Genomic DNA, 16,574 nt, shown 5'->3' on the forward strand with positions numbered 1-16,574 from the left:
GCCGCGCGTAGCTGTGCCATATAATATAGTGATTGAATGCGCGCGCGCTCGCCTGTTCTCGTCTCCACGATCGATGGCCACTTGCCGATCGCGGAGCGACGGCCGGTCGTTAAACGCGCTTGTCCGCGTCTTATCTGCCGGGCTCATCGGTTCGCGCGCGTTATTGTCCGGCGGCGGCGAATAAAATGTGGTGGTAAATAGTAACGGGGCCGCCGCTGCAGCGAAGAGGACAGTACAATTACAATCGGCCGCCGTGTCCGTCAACGTCCGTCGGTGGCGAGGGGAGAAGAGCGGAAAAAAAAACACGCACGCCGCCGCCGCCGCCGCCGCCGCCGCATTCGTCGTCGTCGGGTTGTCCGTCAAACGGTCGACGACGCGGTGTGGCCCGCGGCAATCCGTATAGAAGTTTTCGCGCGCAAATTAGCGTAGGTATAGATTATACCTACTTAATATACAGGGTGTGTATAAAATATCTTCACAGACATCTGACGTGTATTGTAATTCCTATTTAATATTATGCGAAATCGTCAGATCTCCGAGCGGATACACCCTGCAGTCATATAACATACAGAGCGATTCACCGTGCATGCCACCTCCATTTTTTTGTTTAAAAATAGAAAACGCATTCAAATTATTCTGGTTCTCGAAATGTTTCTACTACTCGTAGAGCGTTTGCAACGAGAATCATTTTTACTGTACATTATTTATACTGATTAATTATATTTATTAAAAAATAAAGTGCCTAGTTCAAAATTCAAACGAGTAGATTTTCAATTATTCAAATGTTTATGTTAGGGATAAGAAAATAACATCGTTTTTACGTATTTCAATTCCATTATCATTGGTCTTTTGCTCTCAGTGCACAAAGTTAATACTCAAAAACTATTTATTCGATATTTGATTTTGATACGTAACATTTAAAGAAAAATTGTCCACCAAATAATTTACAGTAATACCTATTAAAAAAAGCGTTCTTGTTTAAAGAATAGGAAATTTTATCTCCAATAGGCACTCTTTAGGTAGTATAAAAATGTTCTTAAAGTATGTTTAAAAATTCTAAAAATCAGATTTTAAATACCTAACTTTATTATTGAAGAATAAAAAAAAGTACGCATATTTGGTGGATCACCTTGTTTATGCAGAGATTCCCTGCCATAATATGCGTATATAAATATATTATTATGATATGTGCATGAACGCGATTAAAAACCGCTAATATAATATAAACGTACCAACAGCCATATATGTGTAAAAAAAAATCGGAATACCGTTCGATATAAATGCGTGAAGTCTTTTTTTTATTATATAGATACTCTAGGCATGTATTGTTGTCGTCTTACACAAGTATATATATTCAAAATAATAAACGGCTGCCGATAAATCTAAACGAAATCGGATCGTAGTGTGTATACACTTCTATAAATATATAACGCATACCACTTCGCAGATGTTTTTCCGGATCGATAGGTATCGTCGTTGTCTTCGTCGCGTTTTTTGCGGTCCTCGAGACAAGCGGGCGCGCGCGCCACCGATATATAGACGTTTCATATATATTATATACCTACTTAAATGTATAAAACATACGCGTGGAAATAGTATATATTATATTGTTTCGCCCACAATAACAATTTATGGATCGATCTGGTTTACGAGCGCCTCAGGCTGGGTACGTATACGTATATATGGGTTTGGGTATGCACCGAGTTATATGTATATTGTATATATATACGTGAAGACAGATTCGCATATCTTTATAGCGGCTCGCGTCAGATTCTTCTTCGGCCCGAGGTGTACGCGCATAAAATATATACACATACTATAATAAGAGTAGGTATAGTACGATGTTATTATTGTTTTTGTTGTTGTATGTATACCCGGAGAAGTGTGCAGCAGTGCAGTTATGGTCCAGATAACTTTAGTAAAAATTATAGTGAATGGATTAAGTATAGTAGATGGTTATTTAAGTATGCTCAAAAAGGCGTGTGGAACGAAAAAAACAAGAGTCGTTCGACGATCAGTAATAATATTATTAAAAAAAAAAAATCGACCCTCGAAATGTACTTCTTGTTTTCTCACTATATATATATAATATATACATAATGTTATAATTAAATATTAGTACGTATTGGTTATATATGTTATAGGTACTTATATAGCCTATATGTAACTACTAAAGAATTCAACTTGTATAACATTATTACCGCCACGCAGCGCTGTACAATCATTTCATACATTATATTATATTAATAAACTTTTGAATACCATATTAGTAATTGATTTTATTTCTATTTCTTTTTTATTATTATTATTATTATTCTTATACCACGATAAAAACATTTTTTCGTTCAATTCCTTTCCAGTATAAAACAACAATATTGATAAGAGTGTAATAATATTCCGTTTAATATAATCCGTTAGGTATGTTGACATAGGTAACTTGTTTTTTTTTAAACTTTTATAATAAGGTTCGTTTTTTTTAAATTCATGTTTATATATTTTGCCCCTTTGAGAAGTACATGTATACGACGTACGTACATATTATAGTTAGGTATATACACATATTATACTTGGCAAACACGATTTTCAAGCGCAGACGATTAGGTATACACGTCAATAACGGTCGACCGTTAACCATGTCGCAGTCGTTAAAAAATACAATTTACGATGTGCACACGGATAAAACACAAGGTTCTCGTATACGCGCGTAAGTATTTGCTAAGAGAAATGGCGAAAAATAAATACTTTATTCTTGTTATGTTATGGAATAAAAAAAAGGAGATAACGTTTGGAAAATTCAATATAAATGCGAACGGACGATGTTAAAAAATATAATATAAATATTGCGATTACGCAACCCGTTATTGTTGTTTCTGTGTACTACTGAAATCAATAACAGTACGTTTACAGAAGTCGTCTGGCAAACAACTGATGCCTGATGGTATATAGTAGGTATATACTTAACATAACCATACACATTATTTTACCTGGTTAAATGAAGGGGTAGACTGCAGGAAATGAAGAGTGGATTTTCATTTATATTAGAGTTTATGTATATTTTTTTTCATCATTATTTGTGTGTTATTTGTTTTGGCTGGTAGTTTATAGTTAGGATCATACAGATGCAATACGTTATAATATATACAATGGGTACATAAAAATCGTATCTAATACGGAATTTTGGTTTTCACAATGTGAAGTTTAAATGAAAGTCATACGTATAAAATAAATTTCTTATTATAATCGTGTTCGACTTACAAATACAAAACACAAAAATAGGATACCCATGCGCGTGAACCTCCCTGTCTACAATGTACAACCAATGCAGTGCAATAAATGTGTGCATATTATACATAGAGTACATCGCAATTGCAGCAGCAGCGCCACCGCCACCACCGGTGGGTGGATACAGTTCTCACGGTTCTGGATTTATGTACCAAGCAGAAGAACACGACACATAGCCGACGACGACGACGACGACGCTGCGGGTCGTTATTCATTTTTTTCCCGTACCGCCCCCAATGACCGGCTTGCAGCCGTAGGTTAGATGCACGTAATATTATTATTATTATTATATACCAACGTATACTTCTTGTATACATACATATCATTATAGTATTATGTGCGGTGATTTTTTTTTTTTTAATGAGACACTCGTATTCACAAACAATTTTAATGTTCATAATTTTTAATTTTAAGAAATAAAATTGTAACGTTGTCGCTGTATATTTTCAAAAAATTATATTGGTTTAACTGTAAAACATGTGTTTAGATAAAGTTTGCTGTCAATACTCAAACTGATTATAGAAACTGTGAATTTTTAGTTGATAGATTTTCATTATTTTGTTTACACTTTTGGTGCTAACTGAAAAAAAAAATCGACATATGTATTTAACGCTATGTATATCTAAAATAATATGCAGGATATATTTATTATATAAATTAAATTTGCCAATTAATTAGATGCAAACAAAATCAATACCCTTAATTTTTTAGTACTTAATTAGTTCGCCGAGACTATTCAAAAAAATATACACAAACCTACAGTAGTTTATATATTAGATTATCCTACTTCATCATACCGTAGTATATGATCCTCATCTCTGAAATTCTGTCAAAATGATGTAACATCAAATTCGCTTTAAAAACATCATAGCACATTTTATGTAGTTTAATATGGATCGATTTGCTATTATCACAGTTATGCAGTATAGATAGCCGTTGTTTAGTACTATGTCAGCGTAATTATTTCACCGATTACGATAAACGTTAACATGGGTAATAATGGTGGCGTAATTGAGATATTGCAAGTGTAGCATTAATAATAAGTTTATAAGTTTATAAATTTTAGTCATGTTATTTATCGTGTTATCAATTAATCTACAAATATATTAGTTCTATGATAATTACACATGTGTAATATTATTTATAGTCATCTCAGAATTGGCTTTAAGTTCAACAATATTTTATTAAATTTTTTATTCTTAAAAATATAATTGACAATGTTGAATGACAATATAAAAATACTGAATAGCTATTTTAACATAAAGAAAAGGTTTGCATCACCAATAGTGTAAAACAAATTACACCTGCACTGGGTAACATAAAATTATACTATAAGCATCTATATATTCAATATTGTATGTGTAGCGTGACGGCATTCTATAAAATACAATTTAATGTGTACAGATTTGTCTACAATAATAATATAGACGGGCGACCTTTAATAAAAAAAAAAAAATTAACTACTAACGGAGACGACCCGTACGCGCGTTTATTGGAAAACCTTGTATTGATTTGGTGCACTTCTCGCGACACCTTGTACGGCGCATAAACCGAAACGGAGTAGCCGATGATAAACCGCGTAAAGAGATTCATTATCGCTGTAGCGACAGGATGAGCGAAGAGGACACTATTCCGCATGCACCGGTGCAACGTCAGTGTACCTATGCAAAGCGGAACGACTAACGATCTTCACAAACAATTATTATTACTATTATAAGATTCATCCATCGCACGCAATAAACATTTCCATGTCGCGAACCTTAACGAATATTCCCCGAGGCAACTATACTAGCTCATGAGACCGTGGTACATGGCAAATTGTAGGCATCGAATTCTACATGTTTACGTTAAAACACGTTATAACTCGCGTTTCACTGTTTATGTTTTGTAGCTGTAATACTGTTATATTACCCGACTTGATCCGGCTTAAAATTAATCTATCTTTCTATCGTTTCCATTATTCTTCAGTTAAAATATACATAGGAGTATAATACAAACACAATTACAATAATTAATTTTATTTTCCCATTAATTAATTCTTAGTGCTGGGCAAAATATTTTTTATTTAAACACACAAAAAAGTACTACAAACAAATTCAACTAATGCTGAAAGCCGACATGAATCCAATTGCAATATTGTTGAGATTGGTATTTGTCTTTATGTGTTTACATCGAAATATGTTCAGCATTAAGAAAGTCAGCCATGATTGCAAATCGTAAAAGTTACTTTTGCAATTGTATTCATAATTATTTGTGTTTTTTTTTTTTAAGTTTCTCATCTTAAACCAAAGTTGAAGGATACTTTTTTAAATAATGAATGCTGCAAGTGGTATGATCTTATGATTATATAATAATATAGTATTTTAAAAATTGCAATATAAATATTAAATACTAAGAAAATATTTTAAAACGAATAACATTTAAGAACACTATAATATTTTTAATCGTTACTCAATTTATTATGCAATAAATTAAATTATAAATTTAATAAAACTGAAACAATTTAATTCACGTAATTTCCAAAACACCACTGCAATTACCTCGGATGTATCTCCACATACGCGAGTCTCGATAATTATTCGTTTAAAAAACCGTTTATAGTATAATATGTGCATGCACAACCACCTATAATATGCATATATAGATAGGTACGACACGTCCAGGAAAAAATGAATATAAAAAATAATAATAACAATAATCTCAATAGGAAATTATAACACCATCAACCTAGCCATCTAACCGATCATCTTAGTACCGATATAATATATAATATACTTACTATATGGTATAATATTATTGTGTTTACCGCTATACATGTAGATAATATTTTTATATAGGTAGGTAGGTAGGTACGTTCGCGCGCGCAGCGTGGTGTACTTATAACGTATACATTGATCGCGCAAGTACCTTCATACGTTCATTATTATTATGATTATTACGCTAATTATATATATAACTCTTTGACACTGGCACCGCTAACCGGTTCGTAGAGAAAATTCTTTTTTTCTCACTAATAGTTTTTATTTTAATTTCAATTTTATTACTTTTACTGGTTTATATCTAACAAACCTCCTACATAGGTTATTACTTAGTCCATGATCCACACCGTATGTTTTCTTTCATCTTTAAAAATATTATTATATACCTACCTACGAAAATATTGGCATTTCCTTTGCACACTGCCATATACATGCATCGTTTTATTAAAGCATACGGTAAATATGTATTAACAGCTTAACGTCTCTAAGTCTAAAGGTTATAGGTATGTTGTGTGTTTATCGATTTCAAGTTTGTTATAATATGACTGTTGATAAAATATATTAATAATATTTAATACATTAACAAAAATAATAATTTATTTTAAGTGAATAAGATGGGTGGAAGCCCAACAAAACATATAAGAAGCTTAGAAATCAGAAAAATATTTGGGTTTAACATAAAAATAAAAATAAATTGGTAAAAAAATTACATTTTGTATACTCAATAGGTATTACATAACACCACTTAGGTATAAAAATAAAAATCACGCCTAGAGGTGAAAAGAAAACACAGACGTTTACCCAAAGTTTGTTGTCTACACATTAACGATCCCTGAAGAGTTTTTTTTTAGAAATAATTTGAACCGTATGTTAATATTTAAAATGAGGAAGTACTCGTATAGAGTGGTTATTATAAGCAAAGATGTTAAAAGGGATGCATGTATCACGCCGTTAATCAAATATTTATTATACATGAGTATAATAATTATAGTCAATTATCACGTACCTACGATTATGATAAATATTTACACATATACATACATATTGTAATAAAATAAGTTCTTACATAATACTAATTAAATATACCGATTAGGTGTGCGTGACAAATCTTATAAACGGAATATGGACCGTCTCTAATCGGTTCGCGTAAATTAATTATTATCAAACGATATCGGTTGAAACTAAATATGTACTCAATTATCCTTGTTAAAATAATATTATATACAATATATATTTGTGGTTTGTAGTCCGCGCAATAGCTAAGCTGCAGGGGCGCTAGGAAAGCAATGTACATACTAAAATACCTATATATGTATATATTGTCTTAAAGAAGCCTCGTGGTCATTTGTTTTTGTTATGTAGATATATATATATATATCAAGGTACGTCTATATAGGCGGTGGCGGTGGCTGTTAAAATGTTTTTCACCGATCCTTCACTTGGGTCATAAATCGTTCGACCACGAGCTAAACTCATCATCGCGCACGCTCATTAAAAAAAAAAAAATAAATAAATAAAACAAAAAACAAAGACGAATAACGAGCAGTGAATAAGTTAAAACAAACAGAGACGGTCATATCGGATATAATGTCTATACCAAGACACGGAGAAAGAGACAGAGAGCGTGAGCGAGAGTCATAGAGACAGAGCGAGTGAGAGTGATAGAGCGAGAGACTTGAAGAGTAAAATCTGTTTGCAATAAACTACACGTTAATGGGTTGGCAATTAAACGGACCTTTTTCTAAAAGGGGTCACCTGTGATACGACCCCGGAGGTGTTTTCCTCCGCAACGCGCGCGCGCTTGGTGTGATTTACGGGTATTGTCCGGGGCCGAGTCCCGCTGCGGGGCGCAAACTAACTATTATTATTGGCCGATTTATACGTTACCTCAGCACTGCAATATAATAATAACAATAATAATATATACATATATGTAGTTCAAAGTTCGCAGGCACGCGACTATTACATACATATTGTCAGTCGCGACGGCACATATTATGTTCATAGTGTACATATATATATCGTACACACACACTCGTTTTACCACCATACATACGTATATCTATAATATGTATATTATAATATATAAATTACGTGTACGAGTTTATTATAACAATAATAATAATAATAATAATGTGTACGAGAGGCGCTCTGCTTATTATTATTATCAACGTCGTCGTCGTCGTCGTCGTCGTTGTTATAAGACACGCGGCTGCCCCGAGTGACGCACTGGCGACTATCAATCATATATGTGCGCGGCCACGATGTCAAAACGTCGTCGTCGTCACCGCCGCAGCCAAGACCGTGGAGTGCGTGCTCGCCATAATACACCGTATAATATAATAGTAATAATAATAATAATATCATATAGATAATAATACTTTTAGCCTGTTAATTCGGAAAAGATTATTATCCGTCCGGTCGTATAAGAGAAAACAATCCGGCCCCACGTCGGATTTGACATTCGGTCCGCGATGTGTAACATATATCAGCTGTAGGTACTACGCGATGCTGCGACTGATCGCCGATGTCAGACATAGCAGTATGATACTCGTATTAATAATAATTATTATTTTTTTTCTCTTGTTTTTTTTTTCTGCTAGTTATTCCAATTATATCTCGACTCCGTTAAAGTAAATTATACATTGATATCAGTAAAATATTGAGAACGATGACAATAATTATTAAATGGTAATTGATACGAATAAGACTATTATAAATGAAAATTAAACCGATGGAAAAATTAGAAGGGCTGATAAATAATTATTTAAAACGGACAAATGAAGGGGAAAATTAATGGACTGATGCTATGCATTTCATAGTAGAAACGATTTTGAAGGCAAATGTTTATTTGACACGTACGTTTGCGTATGTTTTAATTCTGGACAGGGTATGAGACAGTCTGGAATCTTGATTGATGAAAACAAAAAAAAAAAAAACGTTTATTTTTAACTTTAAAATATAAAAAAAAAAAAATTATTTCTTGTCAATTAATTGAAACTTTTTAAAAATGGAAATACTTTTTTGTTCGCGAGGTACCCGTCAGAACATAGAGCGCATTTGCAATTTCTTACTTTATACAAAATAGAATAATAACAATAATAACGTCAGTATACGTCATAACTTTATCACCGCTAATGGATACTCTAATTCATATAAGTAGTTTATTTTTCAGTTTTTCAGTTTACAAATTGTTTTTAAATTATTATAATTTTTATTTAAAATTTAGAGTCTAATATACAATGTTTTAATTGAAATTTCTTAGAACTTGTGGGAAGTGGTATAACAAGGTATGTAATTACCTAATTTTTGAGTGAGTTATGCGACTACCGTCATTAATCAAATATCCACCACATTTATTCATATATTTTCATTTTTTAATTGAACATAACTATGAGATTCATATTTTTTTTTTTAATTTTATGTCAATCGTTGAATACTAATATTAATTTTATGTAAAAATAAAATGTAAATATGTAATATACATATATATTAGTATTATTTTACATCGGAGCATTTTGGAAGAAGTGTAGAATTTTATTATATAAAATTCACTTCATTATTAATCAAGTTATTTACACTTTAGTATTCAGTGTTCGAATAATATGTAATTTTGTATTTTATCAAATGTGTTTTCAAAACAAAAAATAGTTTATAAATAATAATAATAATAAGATAAATTATTCACAGCATTCTTGTAATAATTTGTAAAACATATTTGTATTATAAATGTTCGTTAATCTGTATACTATTATAAATTATTATAGATATACTAGTATAATGGTGTATACTATACTTATCTAGTTAGTGAAATTCTCAAATATTTTAGTGTTTTTTTGCAACTATATTTTTTATGTTGGAAAATCATAATTTATCATTTAAACAATATAAAAAAATCCTCGAAATACGTCGATTTACTATATCTCGCACTACTGACAAAGCATTAGATAGCTTAAGCTTTTACAGTCATTTAAACATAACATAATAGACGATTCCTGTGACGATTATATCAGTATTCAGCTTATAGATGACACATGTCGTGGCTAACTTTATTGCGTATAGGCGGCGTATCTACATTGAGCGGGAAATGTTAAAACAATACTTAAGACATATTTTTATTTATTTTTTTTTATAAACTATAAATCATTAATATAATAACGTCTTGTACACATTATAGGTATTATATCTTGACATATAACATTGTTTGATACTATGTACTATGGCTTCTATGCTATGGATTGCTGCTACTAAGCTGTAGTAGTGGCGAAAACCGCACCTGCTCCGTCTTACACATTATAGCGTCGCACTATAATATTATATTTTGTCACAATACTGTCATTTTTATTTTCCACTGATTGCCTTTATTTCGGATGTACAAACCTAAGTTTGATGTGGTGTTGTTTGCGGGTCGTCATCCAAACAATCCTATTCAAAGGTTTGGAAAATCGGACTCCATGAAACACGATGATGTAAATATAGTAGGTATAATGTCTAAAAACGTTGTAGCTGTGAACGACAGCGATCGTCGAATCGATTTACATTGATTGTGCTGTGCCGCATATAATACTGTAACCATCATACGATTTACAAACGATGGGGACGAGTTTGCCGCGACGAACAGAGTAGATTGTAGGTGCATTTAATACGAAATTTGTACGAGCGTGTGATAACCTATAACGTTTTTCTCCCCGTATACCGCGTGTGTCATGCCGGTATCGTCGTGTAGGCATATATATATGTGTGTGTGTGTGTGTGTGTGTGTGTGTGTGTGTGTGTGTGTGTGTGTGTGTGTATCGTATAAAAAACGGTGAATATATACTATTATAAAAATACAAAAACACGGATCCGGCTAGCGCGATTCCAACGATACGATAAATTGTAGGAATATTGCGCGCGCGCGCTCGTCAATAAGGTGTCCGCCACCACAAGTTGGTATGTATAAAATAGTATATCCTACACATATTATTTTCGATCCGGTTTGAAATTTTTTTGTTTACCGTCATCGTAAAATTTCAAACTGTATAACGTTGTACATTATATTATGTGTAGTCCAATAAAGGTATGACACAAAGTATAACATAAAACGGTTACCGAATAAAAAGAAAATATAAAACTTATGTATAAAAATTGTTTTCGGTGCGGAATTAACGATAATAATACATAATACTTACTTAACTCAATCCATGTATCAGATCTGTCCCGTTGATTTATCGCGCGCTCGCCGATGTCGGAAAATAACGTAAAAGTAATATAATCTCATTACGTAGGCGGAAGACTGCTCGCGCCGGGATCGACGATTAAAATTTGATAGATTTAATAGATCCGTGTACACAATACTGTTCCTCGGTCGTATAATATTCTTTTTCATCATATATTTTCTCGCGGTGTGTAGTACCCCTCCCCCTAATGAGTCAAGGGGACGCGAGTTTATTTTACCATCGCGTTGTTTGCATATTATTATATAATTTAAAATATTTTATAATATCGTCATAATTATAATTAATACCGTACAAATTATTATTATATTGGTAGAATATTTTTGTAATTATTTCCACAACGACATGCGGAAAATCCCCTGAGAAGAAATGGTTCTGCAGTACAGGCATCGTATACACACACACATACATACATACGTATCATAATATTTTTAACTTTACCTACCAACTATATAGTATAGAGCGGTAGTGTGCTATATTATATACATATCCTACACCAGGTATATGACGAAAGTGGTCTAACCGCTTCAATTCACCTCCGTCGTTGGACCTGTCAAGTCTATATCCTAACCGTATCTATATATATACCATATATTATAACGTATTATCGTACTTATACATATATTATATATATATAATATTAGGTATGAAGATGATCCGAAAATGAGACGTCTCCGCGACGAGACTATGCGCTTCTTAAGGACCATGTAAACCGTTCGACGCTATCATATTAAATACATTACATATATATATATATATATATATATGTGTGTGTATGTGTGTGTGTACACGGTTGTCGGTCTTCAAATTATTTCAGTGTACACACATACTTACGCATATATACATGATTCTAAAATCCTTTTGATATAATACTATATATATTATATATGCTATAAAAAATTAACGGGTTTTTTCTTATTATTTCCTAATCTTACACGTGATCTTCCAGTTTTAAAAACGAATTTGCGTAAAACGGTTAACACTTTTTTACATAAATGTACCGTACACCAGTGAATATACTTTTATATAATTAAATAACTCATGGACGTTTTCATCAATATTAAACAGCAGTCGAAGTATATTAATAGACACATCCTACGCACAGTTAGTTGAAGTACGTTTACTGTAGTTTTGTTCGATGTGTAGTACATTAAATAATTTACAAAAACGTTTTTACTATGTGTACAAGCGCATATTTTGATTTTTAGTACTTTAACTCCGTAAAAATCGTATGCCAAATTTACAAAAATAATATAAAAGTAATATCTATAGATACATAATATTAACAAGCTGTACTCGTATTTTAATGAATATATAAGTATATGAACAGATACCTACCGAGGTCGATAATTTCATTTTTTTTTTTAATGCTAACTATTATCAATATAATCAATCCTATAAATAATGATGAATATCTGTAATTTTTATTTTATTTATTAATTACAATACGATACTTGTAGACTAAGCACTAAGTTAACTATATCTATAAATATATTAATATTCTACAGATTTTATAATTATAACTACACACATTTTAAAAGGTATACATTGATAATAATTAATAAATGGCTACGATAAAATAATGGTATTTATAAAATTGGTTATTACTTATTGTTAATTATAGTAATATCATAAAACGTTGGATAATATAAGAACTGAGTAAAAATATTATAATAATAACGTTTATATTAATAATATTTGACTAATAAATACATTATAACTTATATCTAAGTAACAATAATAACAATGTTTTCATTCAGATTTTTAATTTTAATGGTTAATGACCATTAATTTTATAATTATTCGTATTATTTCTAATTCATTTAAATCATTAGAATCAAATATAAACTAACTTTGATTAAAATTAATTTGTGTTTTTTTATAGAACAGAATACATCATAAATAAATTTATTGGCTTCCTATAATAAATTAACTAATTTCCAAAAATCAATAAACTACCACTGAATATTTGACCTATAGTAAAATTAGATCATCAGCGACTATCCTTAAATTATTACAACAAATTATAATTAAAATAAATTCATAAAATTATTTTTCTTAACCCTAAAAAATACTAGTAACTGTGTAGAAGATTAAAACTATAGTTTTATGTACAAAAAAGTTTGTATACACAATTGGTATGCTCTTTGTGCAGTAATTAAAAATAACAAATAGTTTAAAATTCAAATCTTCAATTTACAAAGTTTTTTTTTGTAAGTGCACTTTGCTTTTTAGTATATCAATTAGTATAATTTTTTCGAAAGTTATTTGAATGAAATTAGTTTTACGTAAAAACATGTTAAATTAAAGTTCAAAGTTTTGAGTCGATGTAAAATCATAATACGTGACCATTGGTAACGTACCTTTAATACATCAGATTATAATTTTATTATAATTTTAATTGTCACATTTACGCTAAAAGTCATAGAAAAAAAAATCAAAACAGGAACCTTTTGATACGTATTTACCGTTTTTGAGTGAACTTGATGATTTCTCAGTAAACACAATCATTTTTGTTTGATAATATTTCATAGAATAGAATTTATTATGCCTCTTATTTATCGCGGATTATGGTTAAAAAAAAGAATTACAATAACGTTGTTGTATATTTTAATACCCACTATAATAAGCATTTTTGATTCTGAAAACAATAATGCTGTCCTTGACCGGGACATTCGACGACCGTGGATAGACGCAAATGTCTATGTGACCCCTTGTAATTACTGCTCATGCACCTACCGTATATGGTAAGATTGTGAATAATAAAAAAAAAATAAATAACACGAAAATATACATCGTATGACCCGCTGACAATTATTATAGTGTGCTTACATACACATAAATAGATGGTAATTTACATAAAAATGTATACTTTTAATATCTTGTTTTTTATTATTATTTTGTATTTAACATAGAAAATTACTTTTTTTTAGTCGCTCAGCGGATTCTTGATGATGATGACCCAAAACGGTAAACTCCTATACATATCGGATAACGCCGCCGAATACTTGGGACACTCAATGGTAAGTACCTACTGATTTATACTTAAGCTGCATGTATTATATTATCTATAATATGTAAGTCATGTTTTTGAAGTGTATATAGTTTTCATATTTCATTATTATATTATTGTTATACGCAAGCTCTATATTTAATACTTTACGACTTTCTCCCTCGGTCAACCAAACTAGAAACTCTAGATTTTGCAAATGGATACCAATCATATCTATATCTGTTATATATACATACTATGTGTGTCTTTCACAACTATTGACCTTTTGGGTTCAAACCGATATTATAATATGCGCATATATACATAACGCATAAAGTATAAACGAAAAAGAAAAAAAAATCAATTACCTAATTTCTAGACCGGTCCGATTTCCATGTCCGTACGCATTTAAAAAAATATTAAGAACGAGAACTATACAATAATTATGATTTGAAAAAGAAAAAAAATATTGGAAAACGGGTTTTGTGGTCACTGCGAGCCCGTAGGCTCTGCCCGGACGCCCACGCCTTTCACCCTGGCGTACGTACGCGTATTATGCGTACATGTGTCGCTGGTTTCGAGATACCAAAACTGCAGCAACTTTCCGGAGTAATAATAATATATATTAATGTGCTTTTTTTCTGTCTGTCTCTGTCTCCGCTGATTCCGTTCTCTGTGCTTCTCGCTCACTCACCTCTGTTACGACTGTTAATGGAAAAACGGGTATCGATAATTTATTACTGGTAATTTACCAACGGTATTTTATTTTTTTATGTATATTATATTTTATCTTTTTGTTTTCACACTGGAAGTTATCTTGTTCGCAATGGCAGCATAGCAACGTGTTCATACACAAAATGCGAACGATGACGAAGTAATATTTATAATTTATTTTGACCAATGAGACAAACACATACCCGAGCACCTCTATGAATGTAGTATATACACATAATATGTTTTGATTTTGGCAGTTACATTCTATTATACGTATACCTAAATAACGAAATGTAAACTCGATTGATTATTATGCGTATAGTTATAATTATCAACTAGAAAATCATGGTATAAATCGTTAGGGTATGTAAATAATAATAATTTTTTAATATCTATTTAATTTCTTTACGGGTTGTGCTACAAATTCAAATCTTCGGTCTCTATTAATATTGCTTTTCAGATTTATAACATTGCAGGTCTTTAGAACAGAATCCGTGAAAATTTGATTTCATTTTACTGTTATGTACGTATACTATTAAGACCCGGTGCACCATGTAACTCGGTTTTAAATGACCACCTACGCGAAAAAAAACTGCCATTGGGTTTCGAATAGTTATAATATAATAACGGATGCGAGTCCTAACTGAGATTGAATATCAATGGTCAATAAATATGTGGCTTACCGCGGGAAGTACAGCAACGTACACTATTAGAACACATAAAACTTACAGCGATTTTGATGTTGCGCGGGGAGAGTATCAATGATACAGCGGCGGTATACATATACGCATAATATGCCATAATACATCGTATATTATGGGCACAACATAATATAGTGAGATATTGTTAAAATTTTCAATTAGCATAATAATATCGAACGTCAAAATCTTATTAGGTTGGTGAAAGTTAATTCGTTTTTATTTTATTTTTTGCTTCTTTGAAGCCTATATGAAAAACCACTAAACATTGATTGGGCACTACTTAGATGATATTAATCCGAAGGCAACCGAAAAACATGTAGCGTATTTTCCGTTCACTCCTACACGTGCATTCGGCCTACTCTTCGATCCTACCGTAAACCGCACGCGCCGATCGACCGAATCGCCTACAGATATAATAATAATATGATAATATAAATACGCACGTGCGTATTTTTTTTTATTTATATATAATTTACCTACCTATAAATTTGTCATAAAAATTCCTTTGAACGAGATAAAATCGGCACGGCCCTTGACCAGTGTCTTATAGTGCGCTTGTACACGTATATTATCATTAACTCCATTATGAAATTTGTTTCAAATCCGAAACAATGATGTTCAATGTGGCATAGGAGGAGCAAAAGTGTGAATTGTGTATAATTACATTGTTTTATGAAAATGTGTGTGTGTAATGGCACGAAAAATGGCGTATTCGTATGTAAAATACGTACATAAAAGTACATATAATATAAACGCGTAGAATAAATCGACTATACGCGTGTACTGTATACAAGTACCTATATATGATTATCAGTGTGTATATTATGAATTATGTGGAAAAATGTGTGAGCACGTGCAATAGGTATACAATATATTATAATATACAAAAACGAATCTAGAAAAATATTAT

At 31.4% G+C, this 16,574-nt stretch overlaps 1 protein-coding gene across 1 annotated transcript in view; it reads left to right on the plus strand.

The window, feature by feature from the left end:
• The window catches only part of LOC112597436 (neuronal PAS domain-containing protein 4A), a 131,486-nt gene that overhangs the window by 75,956 nt on the left and 38,956 nt on the right, over nt 1-16,574 (plus strand). Inside the window, exon 4 of the mRNA XM_025343481.1 lies at nt 14,191-14,280. Within this exon, the coding sequence (XP_025199266.1) occupies nt 14,191-14,280 (90 nt within the window). The remainder of the gene's footprint in view (nt 1-14,190; nt 14,281-16,574) is intronic.

This window comes from Melanaphis sacchari, unplaced genomic scaffold, assembly GCF_002803265.2.
Source record: "Melanaphis sacchari strain LSU unplaced genomic scaffold, SCAv2.0 Contig41_pilon_pilon, whole genome shotgun sequence".
In the NCBI taxonomy this organism is placed as follows: domain Eukaryota; kingdom Metazoa; phylum Arthropoda; class Insecta; order Hemiptera; family Aphididae; genus Melanaphis; species Melanaphis sacchari.